The 17793-nt window shown below is 38.5% G+C and overlaps 1 protein-coding gene across 3 annotated transcripts in view; it reads left to right on the top strand.

The window, feature by feature from the left end:
- The window catches only part of LOC124168775 (carnitine O-acetyltransferase-like), a 41527-nt gene extending 24458 nt beyond the window's left edge, over positions 1-17069 (top strand). For all 3 annotated transcript variants that reach the window (XM_046547069.1, XM_046547068.1, XM_046547070.1), the window contains 6 exons: positions 1937-2037; positions 2845-2961; positions 3565-3687; positions 3812-4007; positions 15870-16007; positions 16411-17069. In XM_046547069.1, the coding sequence (XP_046403025.1) occupies positions 1937-2037; positions 2845-2961; positions 3565-3687; positions 3812-4007; positions 15870-16007; positions 16411-16626 (891 nt within the window). In that variant the 3' untranslated portion in view covers positions 16627-17069. The remainder of the gene's footprint in view (positions 1-1936; positions 2038-2844; positions 2962-3564; positions 3688-3811; positions 4008-15869; positions 16008-16410) is intronic.
- Positions 17070-17793: the final 724 nt, after the last annotated feature.

Here is a 17793-nt window from a genome sequence, read left to right as displayed (position 1 = left end):
GTGGGTGGGGTTAGAAAGAGTGGGATGCGTGCTGCCTGGTTGAGGAAGTGGGGGCAGAATAAAGAGAGATGCAGCAGGTGGGAGGAAGAGGGGTGGGTAAAGGGCATTGAGCCTTGCCTGAGACTAAGTTTTAAAGCTGTGTTTTTTACGATGCACTCAAGCTCCATCACTGGAGAGGGGTAGGAAATGCTTGACAAGGGGGAAATGCTAGTAGAGGGGGGGGTTTGGTATGCGTAAGTTGGGTGCCAGTAAGATCAGGAATAGCTGGAAGGAGAGAGAAAATAAAGGTTTTGGAAAAAAAGATCACTCGGAGTGGGGGAACAGATTGGAGTGCTACATGAAAGCTCATGGTTAGAGTTGGAAGTGCCTCTTCATTACGAGTGGCCTGCAAAATAATTAGGTGGTAAATAGAGCCCAATATTTAAGATACTCCTCACTTTCATCTTCTTCATCACTGCTGTCGTGTCTAGTCCCGGCCGCTGCTTCTTCTCTACTCGTTGCTGCGAAGACACTCCCTAGACACTTGCTGAAGGCCTTCACATATTATCTCATGAATTTAGTGCAAACCCATTTTGTATGATTCAGTGCTTCCAGGACGAAAGACAGCCAGATGCCACCTCCCTTGTGGATAGATAGCAAGCTGCTGAAGTAAAAACTTAATGCATGGGATCATCAAATCCCCGTTGAAATTGGCAATAGGAGAACCATTTCACTCTCACTATGGGCTCGTGTATAAAGTATTATTACATCATCGGTATATCCTTACTACCTCTCCCCACCTCTCGTCGTCGACAACCGCAGTATTTTCCCCGATCTTTTCCCCCTCCGAAATTCAAATCCTTCGCGGGGTATTTCTTATTGTCCTACTCTGAAAAAGTAGGAGTTTAAGAAATACCCCGTGCGAGCTTCTTCATGTGTTTAACTATGAAGTATGTTCGACACAATGTTTACGAGTAGGCACGTAAATAGGGGCATTGTGTCAGCCACAATTTTTTTACTGAACACCTATTTTCCCTCGATTCCTACGGTAAGTTTTTAGGCGAACCCTTTTCCTCCAGAGTTGCATTATTATTTATGATTTCACTCTTTTGATGGACCACAGTCGGAAGCGTTGATTTTTTTTGCTGCTTTCACTAGAATGACTAGTTATGTTCACAAATTTTTTGCCGTACTTTGTATAAATGAAGTCCATTTACTCCTGGGGAGCAAGCCCGATGTTCGTAATTTCAAAAAATTTCGTATTTTTAAACTTCTTATTATCGAATAGCATCATGTATTTACCATAGGTTTTTCGCCGGGACCACAAATTCAGTACATATTATCGAAAACTTTGTAATATCCTGCTTTGTATGGTCAAGAGTTTACTGTACTTAGTTGGAGATTTGTAGAATTTATTGAAATATTTTGTTTGATACTACCAGTAGTGAGTGTTCCACATTTGGTGAGCAGTACAGTTCTTATGGAGAGCAGTGTTGCCAAGCATCCATTCTATTTTCTGGCATTCTTTCTGTGTAGTAATATGTTCAATAAAGCATCAAATAAAAAAAGTAGGTGTATCATGGTCAGCTAACGCTGTAGCAGTGTATTGTGTTTTCAATATATAGGGCAAATGATAATTAGCAATTAAGTCATACTATTAGAGCAAACATTTTCATTATTAATTTTCAGAAAGAAATTTTAGGGTCCATTTTTTATATAGTGATGATTTGATGGGGGGAATTTGTCTTATAGTTATTTACAGTGGTATTTTTTATGCATGAGGATTTAAGTTCCCTCAAGCCCTTCCCCCTATCAATTACCTTGTATTGAAGGGACATGATTGAAACTCTCAGTTAAATTATTTCCTTGTGGCATTTACTTTTAAATTTGATGTCTAGCATCTCAATTTGATGGTATCTTCAACAGATTCTAAGAAATTATTTTCTGTTTAATTCAGTTCATTGTTGGAGATAAAGGAGAAGTTGGGCTAACATACGAGCATAGTCCTGCTGAAGGACCTCCAATTGCATTTTTGATGGATCATATTGTGAACTACATGTGAGTTACCATGATATTAATGAATAAAATATAATACTTATATCTAATGCCATAGAATTGGTATGTGGTAGTCATTGCCTAAAATTTCAGATTCATAGTGTATGTTCATCTTTAAAGAAGATGTGCAGTAACACCTCTATACAATGAAATTCACGCAATAAAATTTTAGGGTAACCTCTATATTTCAAAGTTGAGCCTATGTTCCAGACCCTTTTAATGGACAATGCGTGCAAAATAAGTCTTGTAACAAACCTCTCTAATTGCAAAAACTCTGGACAATGAAATCTAACCCTGGGCCCAAAACAGGAAAAGTTCTCTGTGTTACAAATATTTATAAAAAATAAAAACGTTTTGCTCTTACAGGTAATTTTTCCATCGATATTGATGTAATGAGCAGGGAGTAGAACCAGAGCAGAGAGTAGTGTGTCTTAGCCGATCCACTCTTAAGTTTTACTGTCCACTGAGACTTGAAGGTACAGTGGAAGCCCGGTTTAGCGAGTACGGCATTTTACGAGAATCGCAATTTTGCCAGTAAGAGCGCAATTTTGTGAGAAACTGAGAGCTCCGCCACACAGTGTGTAGCATTAAGAATACTTGGATGCCCCTGCAAAGACACTACCTGCATATCACCTTCATAGAGGAAAACCCCCACAGTCAGGGCATCATTTTTTCTGGTCCAAACAAATTCATTGTATGGAGGTTTTAGTATAATTATATAAAATATCTCTGTTTTTGTGTTTGTAATTTGTTTAATTTATTGACTTGACCATGAGAAGTTATTTCTTTTGATTGAAAATTTTGTTACAGTGAGAAAGCTCCATCAGATGTGGCTGGTGGAAAATCTCCTAAGCCTGAGAAACTTAAGTTCAATATTTCAGGAAAAGTTCAGAAAGTGTTAGAGACAGCCAAGGAAAATGTTGACAAGTAAGTGTAAGATGTGATTAAAATTAAGCTCTATTAACTAAGCACCACAAGGCTGCTAGCAACAGAGACAGATCCACAGTTTATTAACTATTTACTTTATCCATGGATTCCCCTTTTTAATTGCATGTGATTTCAGACAATGGTGGATCTATGGTTGGGGGGGAAGGGGGGGTGCCAAGGGGGCAGTAGCCCCTCCCATTGGTTCGAAACACACACTGGATAAAATCGAATTTTTTTTAGGTTGCCTCTTTGCACAAATGTATTTAGTTATATTTTCCGATACATTAACCTACTTTTACGAATTGGAATACGAATTAGCTCTCAACCTAGGGCCTGTTTTACATGCTTACGGTATGTTACAATCTAATGGCACATCCAGAGAGGGGCTAGGGGGCAATAGCCCCCCCTAGGGTAACCAATTTAGCCCCCTCCCCTGGTCCCTATCCTGTATCCGCCACTGATTTCAGATACCTTGTTAATTATTTATTCCTCTCCTTAACACTTGATATTATGTATGAATATGGTTTACTCATTTATTTAGGTGACCACTATTTTTACCCTTAGAATTTGTTTGATGACATTCTTTGTGCATAATTTCTGCAGGTTGGTGGATGACCTAGAAATGTCATGCTTTACCTTGAAAGCATATGGAAAGGAATTTATTAAGTCGCAACGCATGAGTCCTGATAGTTATATACAGATGGCTATCCAGTTCGCGTTCTATAGGTAAATTTTCCACATCATCTTGCTTCATCTGCATTGTGAAGCACCGTCTCCAATATGGTTGCAATTTTTGCTTTGAAAGTGATTTGAAAGATTTTCAATTTCTGTTTATTAACTTATTATTAAGGATTCACAACGAGCCTGGTGCACATTATGAAACTGCTTCGACAAGAAAGTATTTGGATGGACGAACTGAGGTGATCCGTTCTTGCTCTCTAGAATCAGTTGCTTTTGCTAAGACAATGTTGGGAAGCAAATCAAATGAAGAAAAGGTGAAAGCTCTTCAAGAAGCTGTTACCGGCCACAAGCAGTACACAATTGAGGTCAGTATGAAGTTTATTATTTTATTTAACCCCATAGATATTATATTTAAAAAATATTAGATCTTGCAAATATTTTTATAATTATTGCTCCATTTGCGGTTCTGATTCATTCACTATTAAAAACTTATTCTTATTTAGGGTTTTCCCATTATGCAATTTTTTGCGTGTTCGGTTGTAAAAATTTTCCCTGCACATGGTTTTTTACCCAACTGAATGTTTTTTCATGACAGTCCATGCTACTTATAACTCATATACTTTAATTTCTGCTCATTTACAAGACATTTAATGCATAATGCATTAACACGAAATTTTAGCAAGAATTGATTGCATCTATCGAGTGGTACTTCATCCGGCATTCCCAACGAATGCAGAGTGGTGACATTCAACTTACAAGCCGGGTGTTTTATCTTCAGTAGTGTTTCTCTCCCCCCTTCTGATCCCAGCTCCACTAATCAGCTACACTAATGGTGCTGAGTCAATCCTAAATCACCTGACTACCTTACCTTTCACTTCATGAGTCTGACTTCAATGATAATGTGACGACTGACAACACAAGTTATTCTCTAAGGGCTGCTACGAGGATGGTTTTCGTGTTTTTCAATGATTCAGTGATTTTCAATGATGCGCCCCTTTCAACTCTACTGTACGGGGGCAGTTCATTGTTTGCCCAACATTTTCTGCACAGTCCACCCAAAGAGCCTTTCTTAGATTCATTCCAAGGTCAGTTTCCTATGAGGTGAGGTTTCCTAGTTCCTAGGAAGTGTTTCCCCTGTCATGGATCCATGGTGAGTGGCAATATTCTTTCTGTATGAAACAGCATCATGTGAAATGTGTAAAAGTCGCCCCATTTTCTCTGTAAAGTAGATGAGTGTGGAAAAAAAAACAAAAATCTTGCAAAAATTCATTGGTGGTTGATTCCAATTGCATAAAGACATCATATGCTGCAGTTACCATCATGTTTAATTACCATTAACTTATATAGATTCTAGAAATAACATTCTCTTTTTTAGACTTAGGAAGCCAAAATATTAACATGGAAGCTTTTTAATGGCTCATTTAGCTGGGTTGTCAGAAAACATCAGGTTGCAAAATTCTAAATTTTATTGACAATTAAATACTTATGCTCCAGCTTAAAATTTTTGAGTAATGTCTGTGATGTATTGATGGTGTTTTTTTTTTATTCGTAGCCATATATGTATATCTCACTTTTAAGGAATAAAATTGAAAAAATGCTTGAAGACCACGGGGAAATGTATAAAAATGGAATTAGATATATTATTGATAACCATCCATAAATACATTTGGAGTTTGATTTTTTAAAGTTGTGACGTTACGTCGTAAAATCTGGTTGATTTTTCACGTAAGTCCAGACAAGGGAAATACTCCAACCGTCGGTCACATGCTGGATCAGGGTAAGACTCCACAAACAAGAAAAACAGCTCACAAGAAAAAGGTAGCCAAAAACAATTTACGAGTTATTACCGTACGATATCTATTCAAAGTAGAGTATTCAAAAAATCAGAAGTATTACAGAAAACAATGATAGTAAATTCATGATCCCAAGGAAACATTACCAGCAGAAAATTGCTCTAAAAATCTCATGGCTCACAAGACATGTGACTCCCAGCAGGTCTCGACCAGAAAGAGGGCTTGCCTATGCAAGGCGAGACAGCATTTGAGGGGAGGGCTTCTTCCAGGGAGTGGAGGGGTAGCCAGGCGAATTCAACAACCGCCCACTGATGCGTCACTGCCCCTGCAGAAACGGCCGCTCCACAAAACACCATTCCCTGGTTTTTAGACAACAGCCAGCACCCAGAATTTTCCCCTCAACTTCTGGGTTGAGACATCAGAGGAATCGTTCATTGGAACACATGGAGGGGAAGGAGATACTGGGGTGAGGTGTTGGAGGGAGAGAGAGTTTGTGATAGGACAATGGTAAAACTTCTCACTCCAAGTGCAATACTAAGGCCTTAGCACCGATTTCCCCTTGCTTGCCAAGGAGAAGAATTTCTCCGCAGTAGTCCTATATAAGTCTTGCATTGCAGGTAGGTTGGTTCGGGGTTGGTTCGGGGTTGTTTCGGGGCTGTTTCAGAGGCTGATTCCAGAGGCTGAGTTTCCAGAGGCAGGGTTTTCAGAGACAGGATTTTCCAGAGACAGGATTTTGCAGAGACAGGATTTTGCTACAGGCCTTTTGCGCGAAAAATCCTTTGCGCGAAAAAACCTTAGCGCGAAAAGTTCTTGGCGGGAGAAGTTCTGCGGATAAGTTCGGAGGAAGTTCGAGGAAGTTCGAAGGAATTTCTGGGGAGGGGGGGTACCAGAAATTTTTGGGGGGGGGGGGACACTAAAAAATGCCACATCCTCTGTGGGAAAATGACCACAAAAATTGCTTGAACTTGGGGACCAAGACACGTCCACCAAGAACTGATTAATGCCTAGAAAACTTATCGAGGCATCACAGGTCCACTGGTTTTCACTGGATGAACCCCCACTGTTTAACCCCCCATGGAATTTACAAAAAACCATTATTCAGTGGTTAGAATTGAACTGAATATTGAAAAGTTTATTGATTGAGGTAACAGTATTCAAGAAATATCACTCAAAAATAGTTTTGACAAGAACATACATTTTTATCACTCTGTAAATAATAACCTCAGAAGTGATGTTTGGAATTCAACAGAATTCTTAAGTGAGTAACATGACATAATTACAAGAGTGAGACAAGAAATATGCTGAATTGATATAGAGTAGATTAATTAGTATTACATAGCAAGAAAATGAAATTAATAATCAATATGTCATAATGTGATGCTTGTTTCGGTGAACAGTGAATCAAAATTACAAATAATTATCATCAGCGACCAGAAGGAACTGGGAAGATTTTTATTGGTATAACACCAGGATATCTTTACCAAACTCAAATGTTCCTTTTCTCATCAGAGATATTTTGTGGTTTTTTTTAAAACCAAGTAAAGCAATACAATAACCAACCACTTAGTAAATGGGCAAGATTGGGTTGGTGAAGCAGTTGGGTTCATCAGAACCCTGGGTTGTCCCATTAGTTGGGTTCAACCACCTTATCAAAAATCAACGATTGACAAAAATGGGTTTTAACTTCTACCCAAAATTCATATTGCAACCCAAGAGAAAGTTAGGGTCGACCAACAAAATATATACCCCATATTATATAATCATTAAGTACAAGTTTATTCAAAAATACGGTTATTCACTAAATAATTATTAGTTATCAAAATACCAGCAAAAATATTCAGCATAATATGTGTCTCACTTAATTAATATACATTGGCATTAGTATTTCTCCCATTTAAACCCTCCATGTTTGTAAATATTATCAGTCCATAATTAATTATCAATAAAGAATCCTCCAAAATTCAACAAGATTACGTAAATGACAATAGATTGCACTAAATTCCTCGATTTTCCAATAATTATTAACAATTTATAAGGCATATGGTATTCATGTCAGCTATTGAACAAGTACTGACTAAATTTAATCAAGATGTGTATATATATCTCTCAGTATTAATTAAACAAGTCAAAAAAGAATCATAGGCGATGCTAACAAAATGAGAACTGCATATTGCATCAACAAAAGAAATCACTCTAAATTTCACTCTTCAATTAACAATAGAAATGAGAGCTACATGCTGGTTGCGACAAGATGAAAGTTCATACTTGTCGGGCGATGAAGGTCGCAACTCAACGCCAAAAGCCACACTAAAACACAGTAGGCAGTCTTAAGATCAGCTGATCAATTCAATCACTCAGCCATCGATAGAATATTGAACACTGCAAAATCACGACACTTATCACTGTCCAGAATTGTGAGAATGTCCATAAAGTCTTGGTGGAGGAAAGGTGACACAAAACACAATTGAATCTTAATAACTGGGGCCACCTCCACAGCTTATCTGGAAACGAGCCATCTCGGGGATTTCCCCCCAAGTTAATCTCCCGTCCTCTCCCTCCAAGCACCCATAATTCCTCCACCTTACCCCATCTCACAATCACAGTAGACCAACACTAAATTACATGAGTGAATTAAGCAGATGAGAATAAGCAAGTACAATACAATATTTCAGAACAATTTCAATTACAAGCATAGAAATAGGCTTATTATTCATTAATCAAAACAATATTATTAGGAATCAAGAGAAATTCAACACCGAAATCAAGCATCAAATAGTATTTGAGAAAGCAAACATTAGCATTCATTGAAAAAAAAAAGAATAAAAAAAAATCAATGATATTTCTCTCCTTTTAATTACTGGAATTACCAATGCCATCATGATATGCCTTTAAATGAGAAACATGACAAATTTTCTCTTTCCCAGGAGAAACTTCCAGAATAACTGTTACAGGAGAGAGATACTTTTTAAGGACGAAAGGTCCATTCCACAGAGGTTCCAGTTTTGCCATTTTCTGTTCACCTTTAGAACTGATAGGATGGTTTTTGCAGAGAACAAGATCTCCCACACAGAAAGTGATTTGGGAGTGAGATTTATTATAGGATTCTTTATACCTATTTCTGGCCTTTTTTAAATTAGCAATAACATGATTCAGGAAAACTTGTCTGTCACTATCGCTGAGATCATTCTCGAATAAAGATTTTGGAATGTCCCACTGATTAATTAAAGGATGCTTTAGTTCTCTGCCGAAAATTATTTTGGCAGGAGAATAACCACTGCTCTCATGAGAGGCAGTGTTCAAGGCAAAATTTAAGTCAGCAAGCATAGAGTCCCACATATGGTGAGCATTATTGCACAAAATAGCAAGTGCAGATTTTAGATTTCTATGCAATCTCTCTACCTGATTAGAACAGGGATAGTATGGAGAAACAAAAATTTGCTTAACCCCCAGTTGCAAACACATCTCCTTAATGGCATGAGATTTGAAAACTTGTGCATTATCAGAAACCAAAAATTTTGGAAAACCGAATTTTGGAAACACTCTTTGAGTGAGTATTGAAACAACCGAACCGGCCGTAGCCTTGCGAACTGGCTCAAGAAAACAAAACTTAGAAAATCCATCAATAAGAGAAAGTACATATTGGTGTCCACCTTTAGTCAGAGGTAAAGGACCCACAAAGTCAATATAAAGTCTTTCCCAAACATCAGAAGGATTGTGCGACGATAGCATGCCAGGAGGTGGAGCATTTCTGGGTTTACAAGTTTGACACAGATGGCATTTTCTGACCATGTCATAAACCTCTCTTTTCATATCCTTCCACCAAAAGTGTCTGCTAATCTTATCATAAGTTTTAGCCATGCCCAAGTGAGCAGACATACTAGAGCAGTGAAAATATTGAAAAATCATAGGCCTCAAGACCGTAGGCAAAACAGCTCTTCCTCGCTTAATTTTAGAATTCCCATAACATAATAGCTGTCCCTTCAGAAAATAGTTTTTGTCGTTCAAGGAATTATTATTAATCTGATTGAAAATATCCTTTAGAACGAGATCAGTTTCTTGGTGTTTTCGAATGTCGACAAATGACAAAGGCAATTTATGTAACACACAAGAATAAGGAACAGCTGACTCCTTATGAGTGTTAGATTCCACATCTAAATGACTATTTGTAGATGAGGATGGCTCAATGCGAGAAAGACAATCTGCGACAGAATTAGATGCTCCTCGAACATGATGCACAGTGAATTTATAAGAGGATAATTTAAGAACCATCCTGCCTAGTTTGCCCAACTGCTTAGGATGAGAGAAAAGCCATGTCAAGGCACCATTATCAGTGTACAAGTGAAATGGTTTTACTTGTAAGTAAACACTGAATTTTTGAATTCCAAAATGAATTGCGTGACACTCCAATTCATAAGAAGAAAATTTACGTTCATGTTCCAAGAGTGCCTTACTAGCGAAAGCCACAGGGACAAAATCACCATTTACTTTGTGATTCAAAACGGCACCAACCGCCAAATTACTGGCATCGACAAATAAATGAAATTCCTCGTCAAATCGAGGGAAAGATAACACTGGTGGATTGGTGAGAGCTTTCTTCAACTGGCAGAAAGCCTCATTTTCAACGGCTGTCCATTGAAAAGGAACATTTTTACGTTTCAAGCGATTCAGTGGCATAGAGATTTCAGAATACCTTGGAATAAACTTGCAGTAAAACCCACAAAGTCCAATGAATCTGGCCACTTCCTTCACATTTCTGGGAACTGGGAATTGTTCAATTGGTCTCACTCTCTCAGGATCAACTTGCAAGGTTCCATTTGTGATGAGATGGCCCAGAAAAGTGAGTGATTCCACACCAAGCTTAACCTTGTCCTCGCACACCGTCAAACCGGCACTGCGTAGTTTGTTGAGGACAGCATTAACATGAGATACATGGTCTTCAGCAGACTTGGAATAGATACACAAGTCATCAATATATGGGTAAACACATGAATATTTCAAATCGCCCAATACTTCATTAATGAGACGAGTGAATATTTGAGGAGAATTTACAAAACCAAATGGCAATCTATTATACTGGTACACTCCGAACGGCGTCACAAAAGCAGTTAATTTCTTAGAATTCTCAGATAATGGTATTTGATGAAAGGCAGAATTGAGATCAAGAACAGTAAAATATTTTGCATCAGCAAGATATTGGAATGCATGTTCAACAGAAGGTGTAGGATAACCGTCCGATTTAACAACTTTGTTCAACTTACGGTAATCAACCACTAATCTTTCAGATCCATCCTTTTTAGGCACTAGAAAAGCTGGCGAACACCAGTTTGAATTGGAAACCTCAATCACTTTCTTATCAAGTAAAGATTGGATGTGCTTCTTCATTAAATTTGCCTTTGGAGGTGACAATGAATAAGGATGGGATCGAATCGGAGTAGAATCTAGCAGTTCAATTTCGTAGGTCATAACAGATGTGACCCCCAATTCTTGAGAAATCACATCAGGATACTTTGACAATAAACCCTTCAACTTATCACACAGCGTGAATTCAGTGGACGACAGAACATGTGATTCGGATGAGTTACTAACTGGCGCCGATTTAAACGCTTCGCAATTGTCCGTAAAGGAAAAAAGAGAATTCGGGGCAATTTCAAAACTGACGTTCGCCGGACGAATAATCATCTTTGAATTACAAATGAAATCCACACCCAGTAACACGGGAAACGGGATTTTAGCTAGATAAAACACGTGGTTCCAAGAAAACTTGCCTATTTGAACCTTGAGTGAGACAGAGGAATTAATATGAAAAGGCTGCCCCGACACAGTGATTAAATCGACGTCAACATTCTTACGAATAACCTTTCTCCGGCAACATTTCAGAGAAGCAAAGAAATCTTCATCACACAGTGAAACTGAACACCCAGTGTCAATTAAAGCCTGGCATGGCATAGAATGAAGATTAATAGATAATATTGGCAATCGAGTCGAACACTTGTCACGGACGCTCATCAAACTCACGGCAGGCTGAGTAAAGCGTCGTCTTTTGCGACACTCGTTCACTTTGTGGCCAGGTTTATGACAGTAAGAACAATTAATAGGAAAAGAAACTTCCCTAGGCGCACTGGAAGAGGCAACAGAAGACGGATTCCTAGAGATACGATGGAAAGTGTTGGAATATTCAGCACAGTCCATTAAATGTTTAGAAGCCTGCGTGATAACAGAGTCCAATTCTACAAATGTGTTAGGCTGATTTGAGAACATAATTGCAGATTTTGTTAAAGGATTTAACCCTTGAATAATGAGTCGCACAATAGAAGACTCGGAATACTGCAAACCCAGCACCTGAGTGGCATTACGCACAGAACACACGAAATCGTGGGGCGTTTCGCGAGGGAACTGAAATCTTTTAACTTTCGTAGTGATCAAACGATCAAACTCTCTGTCACTAACAATTCTAGCCCAAACTTTTTCTGTGATTTGAGACCATGCGAGATTCAAGTTTAACATAGACAACCAAAAATGACGAGAGCTGGCAGGTAGTTTAGATACTACAAGGTACAATAACGTTGACAGAGGAACCAAGGACAAAGAAACGATTTCATTAACTTTTAACATGAAATTAAACCAATTCTCACTGTTTGACACTTCAAATGGCGGAAAATCACTGAGTAATTGTTTGACAATCACTAAACCTTCAGAAACTGGCAATGTCTGAGAAGCAGACATTTCGTGAGAGACGTGAAAATCACTGCTTTCCTCGTGCGTTGGGCGAGGTGGAACCACTTCTAAAGAAGATTCCCGTTCATTATTAGAAACTTCACTTCCTACGGACACATTAGCCGTACCCCTGGCCTTACGATCCTCGCCCGTGGTTAAATAAGTTTTTTCGTACGGGTTGTCAGTATTACCTCCAGGCATTTTGAGAAGTGAAGTGACGACAACGAGAAAAAGAGAGAGAAAGAGCGAGATTTAAAACTATCTATCTCTGCTGGAAGAGTCCAATCACCAAAAATAGTGCGAGAATAACGAGCTGCTATCCAAATTATCAAGAACATTACGAGCATTAAGAACATTAATGTCAAATGGCATATGACCACGAGGAAAAGTCGGCAACACTAGTCACGTAATCCCACACGAACCAAAAAGCACTTAATGGAACATAAAATAACTCACTTTTAAGAGAAGAAACAACCAGAAACTGCAAAAAGTGGAGAAATAGTGGAGAAATGTCACCATTGTCCAGCACTCGGGAGACCTCGACGAAAGGACAGGAAATCGAACCACGCTCTGCTACCAAAATGTGACGTTACGTCGTAAAATCTGGTTGATTTTTCACGTAAGTCCAGACAAGGGAAATACTCCAACCGTCGGTCACATGCTGGATCAGGGTAAGACTCCACAAACAAGAAAAACAGCTCACAAGAAAAAGGTAGCCAAAAACAATTTACGAGTTATTACCGTACGATATCTATTCAAAGTAGAGTATTCAAAAAATCAGAAGTATTACAGAAAACAATGATAGTAAATTCATGATCCCAAGGAAACATTACCAGCAGAAAATTGCTCTAAAAATCTCATGGCTCACAAGACATGTGACTCCCAGCAGGTCTCGACCAGAAAGAGGGCTTGCCTATGCAAGGCGAGACAGCATTTGAGGGGAGGGCTTCTTCCAGGGAGTGGAGGGGTAGCCAGGCGAATTCAGCAACCGCCCACTGATGCGTCACTGCCCCTGCAGAAACGGCCGCTCCACAAAACACCATTCCCTGGTTTTTAGACAACAGCCAGCACCCAGAATTTTCCCCTCAACTTCTGGGTTGAGACATCAGAGGAATCGTTCATTGGAACACATGGAGGGGAAGGAGATACTGGGGTGAGGTGTTGGAGGGAGAGAGAGTTTGTGATAGGACAATGGTAAAACTTCTCACTCCAAGTGCAATACTAAGGCCTTAGCACCGATTTCCCCTTGCTTGCCAAGGAGAAGAATTTCTCCGCAGTAGTCCTATATAAGTCTTGCATTGCAGGTAGGTTGGTTCGGGGTTGGTTCGGGGTTGTTTCGGGGCTGTTTCAGAGGCTGATTCCAGAGGCTGAGTTTCCAGAGGCAGGGTTTTCAGAGACAGGATTTTCCAGAGACAGGATTTTGCAGAGACAGGATTTTGCTACAGGCCTTTTGCGCGAAAAATCCTTTGCGCGAAAAAACCTTAGCGCGAAAAGTTCTTGGCGGGAGAAGTTCTGCGGATAAGTTCGGAGGAAGTTCGAGGAAGTTCGAAGGAATTTCTGGGGAGGGGGGGGTACCAGAAATTTTTGGGGGGGGGGGGACACTAAAAAATGCCACAAAGTTAACATGTAGATATTATCTCTTAAAATATCTTGCACAAACTGCTTATCAGAATTAATTTCACTTCCCATTTTTTAGCTGTTTTCTGAAAAGTTTTCTAACCTTTTGGAAGAACACATGAAGTTGATGAAATTGTTTTTGTTCCATTGACACCTTTAAGTGACTTTAAATGATATTTTTTATTCATAGAAAGCAATTCAAATCATTATAGACTCTTAAACATCTAAAATATGGTAGGTCCTCAGTTAGTGTTTTTTTTGTCCCCCAGAAAAATCTTTAATCAGGATTCTACTATAAATGTAATATGCTTGTAACCTTTATGTGAACTCTCCTGTTGTTCTTTCTTTCAACTCTGAGGCAGTGTAAGGTTCACGCTTGAAAAATTCCTGGGTGTCCAGCAAATTGAAGTGGAAAAATTCATGCAAAATTTCGGGTTTTCCTGGGAAATTTTACAAAATTCAAGGTGAATCTTACATGATTACTGTGATGAATAAGAATTTTAAAACGCCCAAAATTACTTCAATATGTACTTTTGAATAATATTCTATTTATGTATTTACAAGGACAAGGAATAGGTTGGTTAGCATACAATGTTATTTAAATTTATTCAGTGTGCAAACCAAGACGCTGCTTCAACCTAAATAGATGTTGACGTCACCTGGCATTCTATTTTTCCTATTTTTGAATGTTTATTGAGTCAAGGGTGCTAGACATTTTGATTCAGTTGTCTCGTCTTGTCTGACATTCCACGTTTTGATGGGGCTGTAAAAATTCTACTAAGATTCTGCACTTAACCCTTTCGAGACGGTGGAGTTCTCGCCTTAGCATGACTGCTGTACTGAGCCCCGAGAGATTCTTCCGTCCTCTCCATACGGAGCATTTTTGCAGGACATTCGTTAACCCTTTCACTGCTGTGGACGTACCTAGTACGTCCGCACGGCAGACTGCTGTGGACGTACTTTCTGCTGCTACTGCTACTGCTGTGGACGTGTCTTCCTCCCTGCCATGCACTTTCGCCGTAGCACTTTGAAGGGTCCCTAATCCGGGACCCTATCCTCGACGAGCTCACCCACGCAGGACCGTCTCCTCGACCCTACGAGCAGGCAGCCTACCTCCCGAAAAGTGACCGCTCTGACTGCAATTTGAAAATCAATCACTCAATCCGATCATCAAAAAATGATTGTTTTCATCGCACTCCTGCCAATCATGCAATCAAGTATGTCTTTGAACCGTGTTTCTGCGATGAAAAATAACGATTTTGTTAACTTTGCTAAAATGGCCATTTTTCCGGTTGTCCGCAGCCACGTTTCTAGAAAAGCTAACAAAATCGTTATTTTTCATTGCAGAAACACGGTTCAAAGACGTACTTGATTGCCTGATTGGCAGGAGTGCGATGCAAACAATCATTTTTTGATGATTGGATTGAGTGGTTGATTTTCAAAATGAAGTAAGAGCGGTCATTTTTCGGGAGGGAGGCCCCCCGCTGGTAGGGTCGAAGAGACGGCCCTGCGTGGGTGAGCTCGTCGAGGATAGGGTCGCAGATTAGCGACCCTTCGGAGGGTGTACCACGCCCATCCTGGAAGTACCTGCTCCAAGGGCCCACGAAACGCATTTTAACATTTTCGCCGCATGTGAGGAGTAGGTTTTCGAAGATTGAACAGCAGCGAAAGGGTTAAGAAGGGTGTCGCAGATAATCACACACTCTCAGCACCAACCTTTTTCGACCCTTCCTAGCGGGGAAAATTCCATAAAAAATTAAATAAGGGAGAGCTAGGTACATGTCCTCTCCTTTTGATTGAAATACATATCACATAATATTAGATTGTTATCAATTTTTGCTTAAAAATAAAGATCTAATGTTAAGGGAACAAATTTAAAATTATGATGATAGAGAAATAGGTCCCAATTACAGAATTTACTGCTTTGCTTGAGTTATTAAAAAATTAGAGTTGTTTAAAAATCTTGGGACTTTTTCTTGGTAAGTAGATGTCCTCTTGAAGGCTGAATTATAAGATAATGTCATAATGTATCTCTCAAGAGATGTTTTGAGAACAATAAATGAATCTGTAAAGCACTACATTCAATCTGTTTTCCATTTATAGGCCGTTAATGGTTTTGGTGTGGATAGGCACTTATTGGGCCTCAAGCTCATAGCTATTGAAAATGGAATGGATATACCTACTCTATTTATGGATACAGCATATATCAGAAGCTCACACATGCGGATTTCTACAAGTCAGGTAAGTTTTCTTCAGATAGACTAAAAAAGTGTGTAGATTTCTTTTAGGTGTATAATATCTCCATGTTGCTGAACATTTGAACACAAAATAGAATTATTTCCTTGTCAAAATAATTTAATTACCTAGCTTAAAAACTTGGCGAAGTAGGCCTGTGACAGTGCTGTTTCCATGTATGTAATTAAATTATTTTATTGTGATGTAGAAACTTAAAACTCCTGCCTCTAGCCCCCAACACAAGAAATTTAAAGTGGATCTTCATTTGTTTCTCTGTAGGAGTCAGTTTTGTTGAACCAATGATGTAATTGAAGAATAATTTATCTAGATTATTTTTAACTACATTAATTTAGTGTAATTTTGAATGTAAATGGTAAATATGGAAGTAAAGTCATGTAATATTTTTTAGGTTTCGGGCAAGTGTGATTCTTTTATGTGCTATGGACCTTTGGTTGTTGATGGCTATGGTTGCTGCTACAACCCACTACCAAACGAAATCAACTTTGGAACATCTGCCTACAAGTCTTGCCCTGACACAAATGCCGAGAAATTCCGACAAGCATTGGAAAAATCATTTATTGAAATGCATGATGCCCTTGTTAGCGTCCAAAAATCGAAGCTGTAGAATTTTTCTCTAGGCTGACAGCTTTACTGTGATTTAATCATAAGACTGAAGTGTAATGAAGTATTTTGAATGAGCATATGTTATATCATTCATTAGCATTGCAATCCTAAGCACATTTGGTAAAGACCTATAGCACTAGAGTGGAAGAAATAAAGCCTTGTCTTCTGTAACTATTTTATATAGTTAAATATTGCTATTTTTACCCTGTTGAATGATAAAATGTATGCTAATCATGTATTATTAATAGAGATATTTTTATGGATTCATGCTCTCACATGGAGATATAATTATACAAAACTGTTATCCACTGTTATATTAAAGTTTTAAAATGACATTGTTTCAATATTGGTTATTTACCGTGGTGAATATGTAGATTGATTTTATTGAATAGATGTATGTGAAGGTGGTAAAATTTTTATTAAAGTTGATTATTGTGTGAACAAGCGCTGTCATTTTATTCATTATCAAATTAGGAGTGTAGCAATAATTGATTTGATGGTGCTAATCTGAAGTATATTTTTACATTAATAGTATTCCTACCAGTGATGATGACTAGAGAGAAACTCCCTCACCTCACTAGTCACCCATGACTCTCTAGTGAAATACAGAGTTGATACACATAAAGTAGAGTACCAAATTTCTGTGGGTTAAGCCAAATCTGATAATGAAAAATTTTCCATTCATGGCCATTTTTGTAGAACTGCTAACCTTAGTTTTTGGGCGCACTTTATCTGAGCTTGTGGCACCCATTCCTCGGAATTAGTCATTTTGTAAGAAAAAATTTGTTTACTATTTCTTAAGTTTACTCCTTCCAAACACTTACCTTGGTCATCAATCTCGATGTTTAGCATACATGGCATATCGATAGCTTTGTATCTCAAGACTTAGGTGTCTAATGATCATCAGTAATAATATGAGGGTATGCTGATTGGAAAAATTATTTTAGCCTCATTGTCTCATATCAAGGTAATGACACATGAGTACATATTACAGCACACTCCCGATTATCTGGGCTAATGATGGGGAGAGATTGCACGAATAATCAGAAAACACGGATCAACCAAACTTTCACTTCTTGTTATGTTGATAATTTACATAAAGCAAACAATATATTATTATTTATGCAGTTATTCTGTCATTTTAGGGTGCTTGCCAGATTCATTGAGA

The sequence above is a fragment of the Ischnura elegans genome, chromosome 12 (genome assembly GCF_921293095.1).
Source record: "Ischnura elegans chromosome 12, ioIscEleg1.1, whole genome shotgun sequence".
NCBI lineage: Eukaryota > Metazoa > Arthropoda > Insecta > Odonata > Coenagrionidae > Ischnura > Ischnura elegans.
This window is presented reverse-complemented; position numbering and strand designations above follow the sequence as displayed.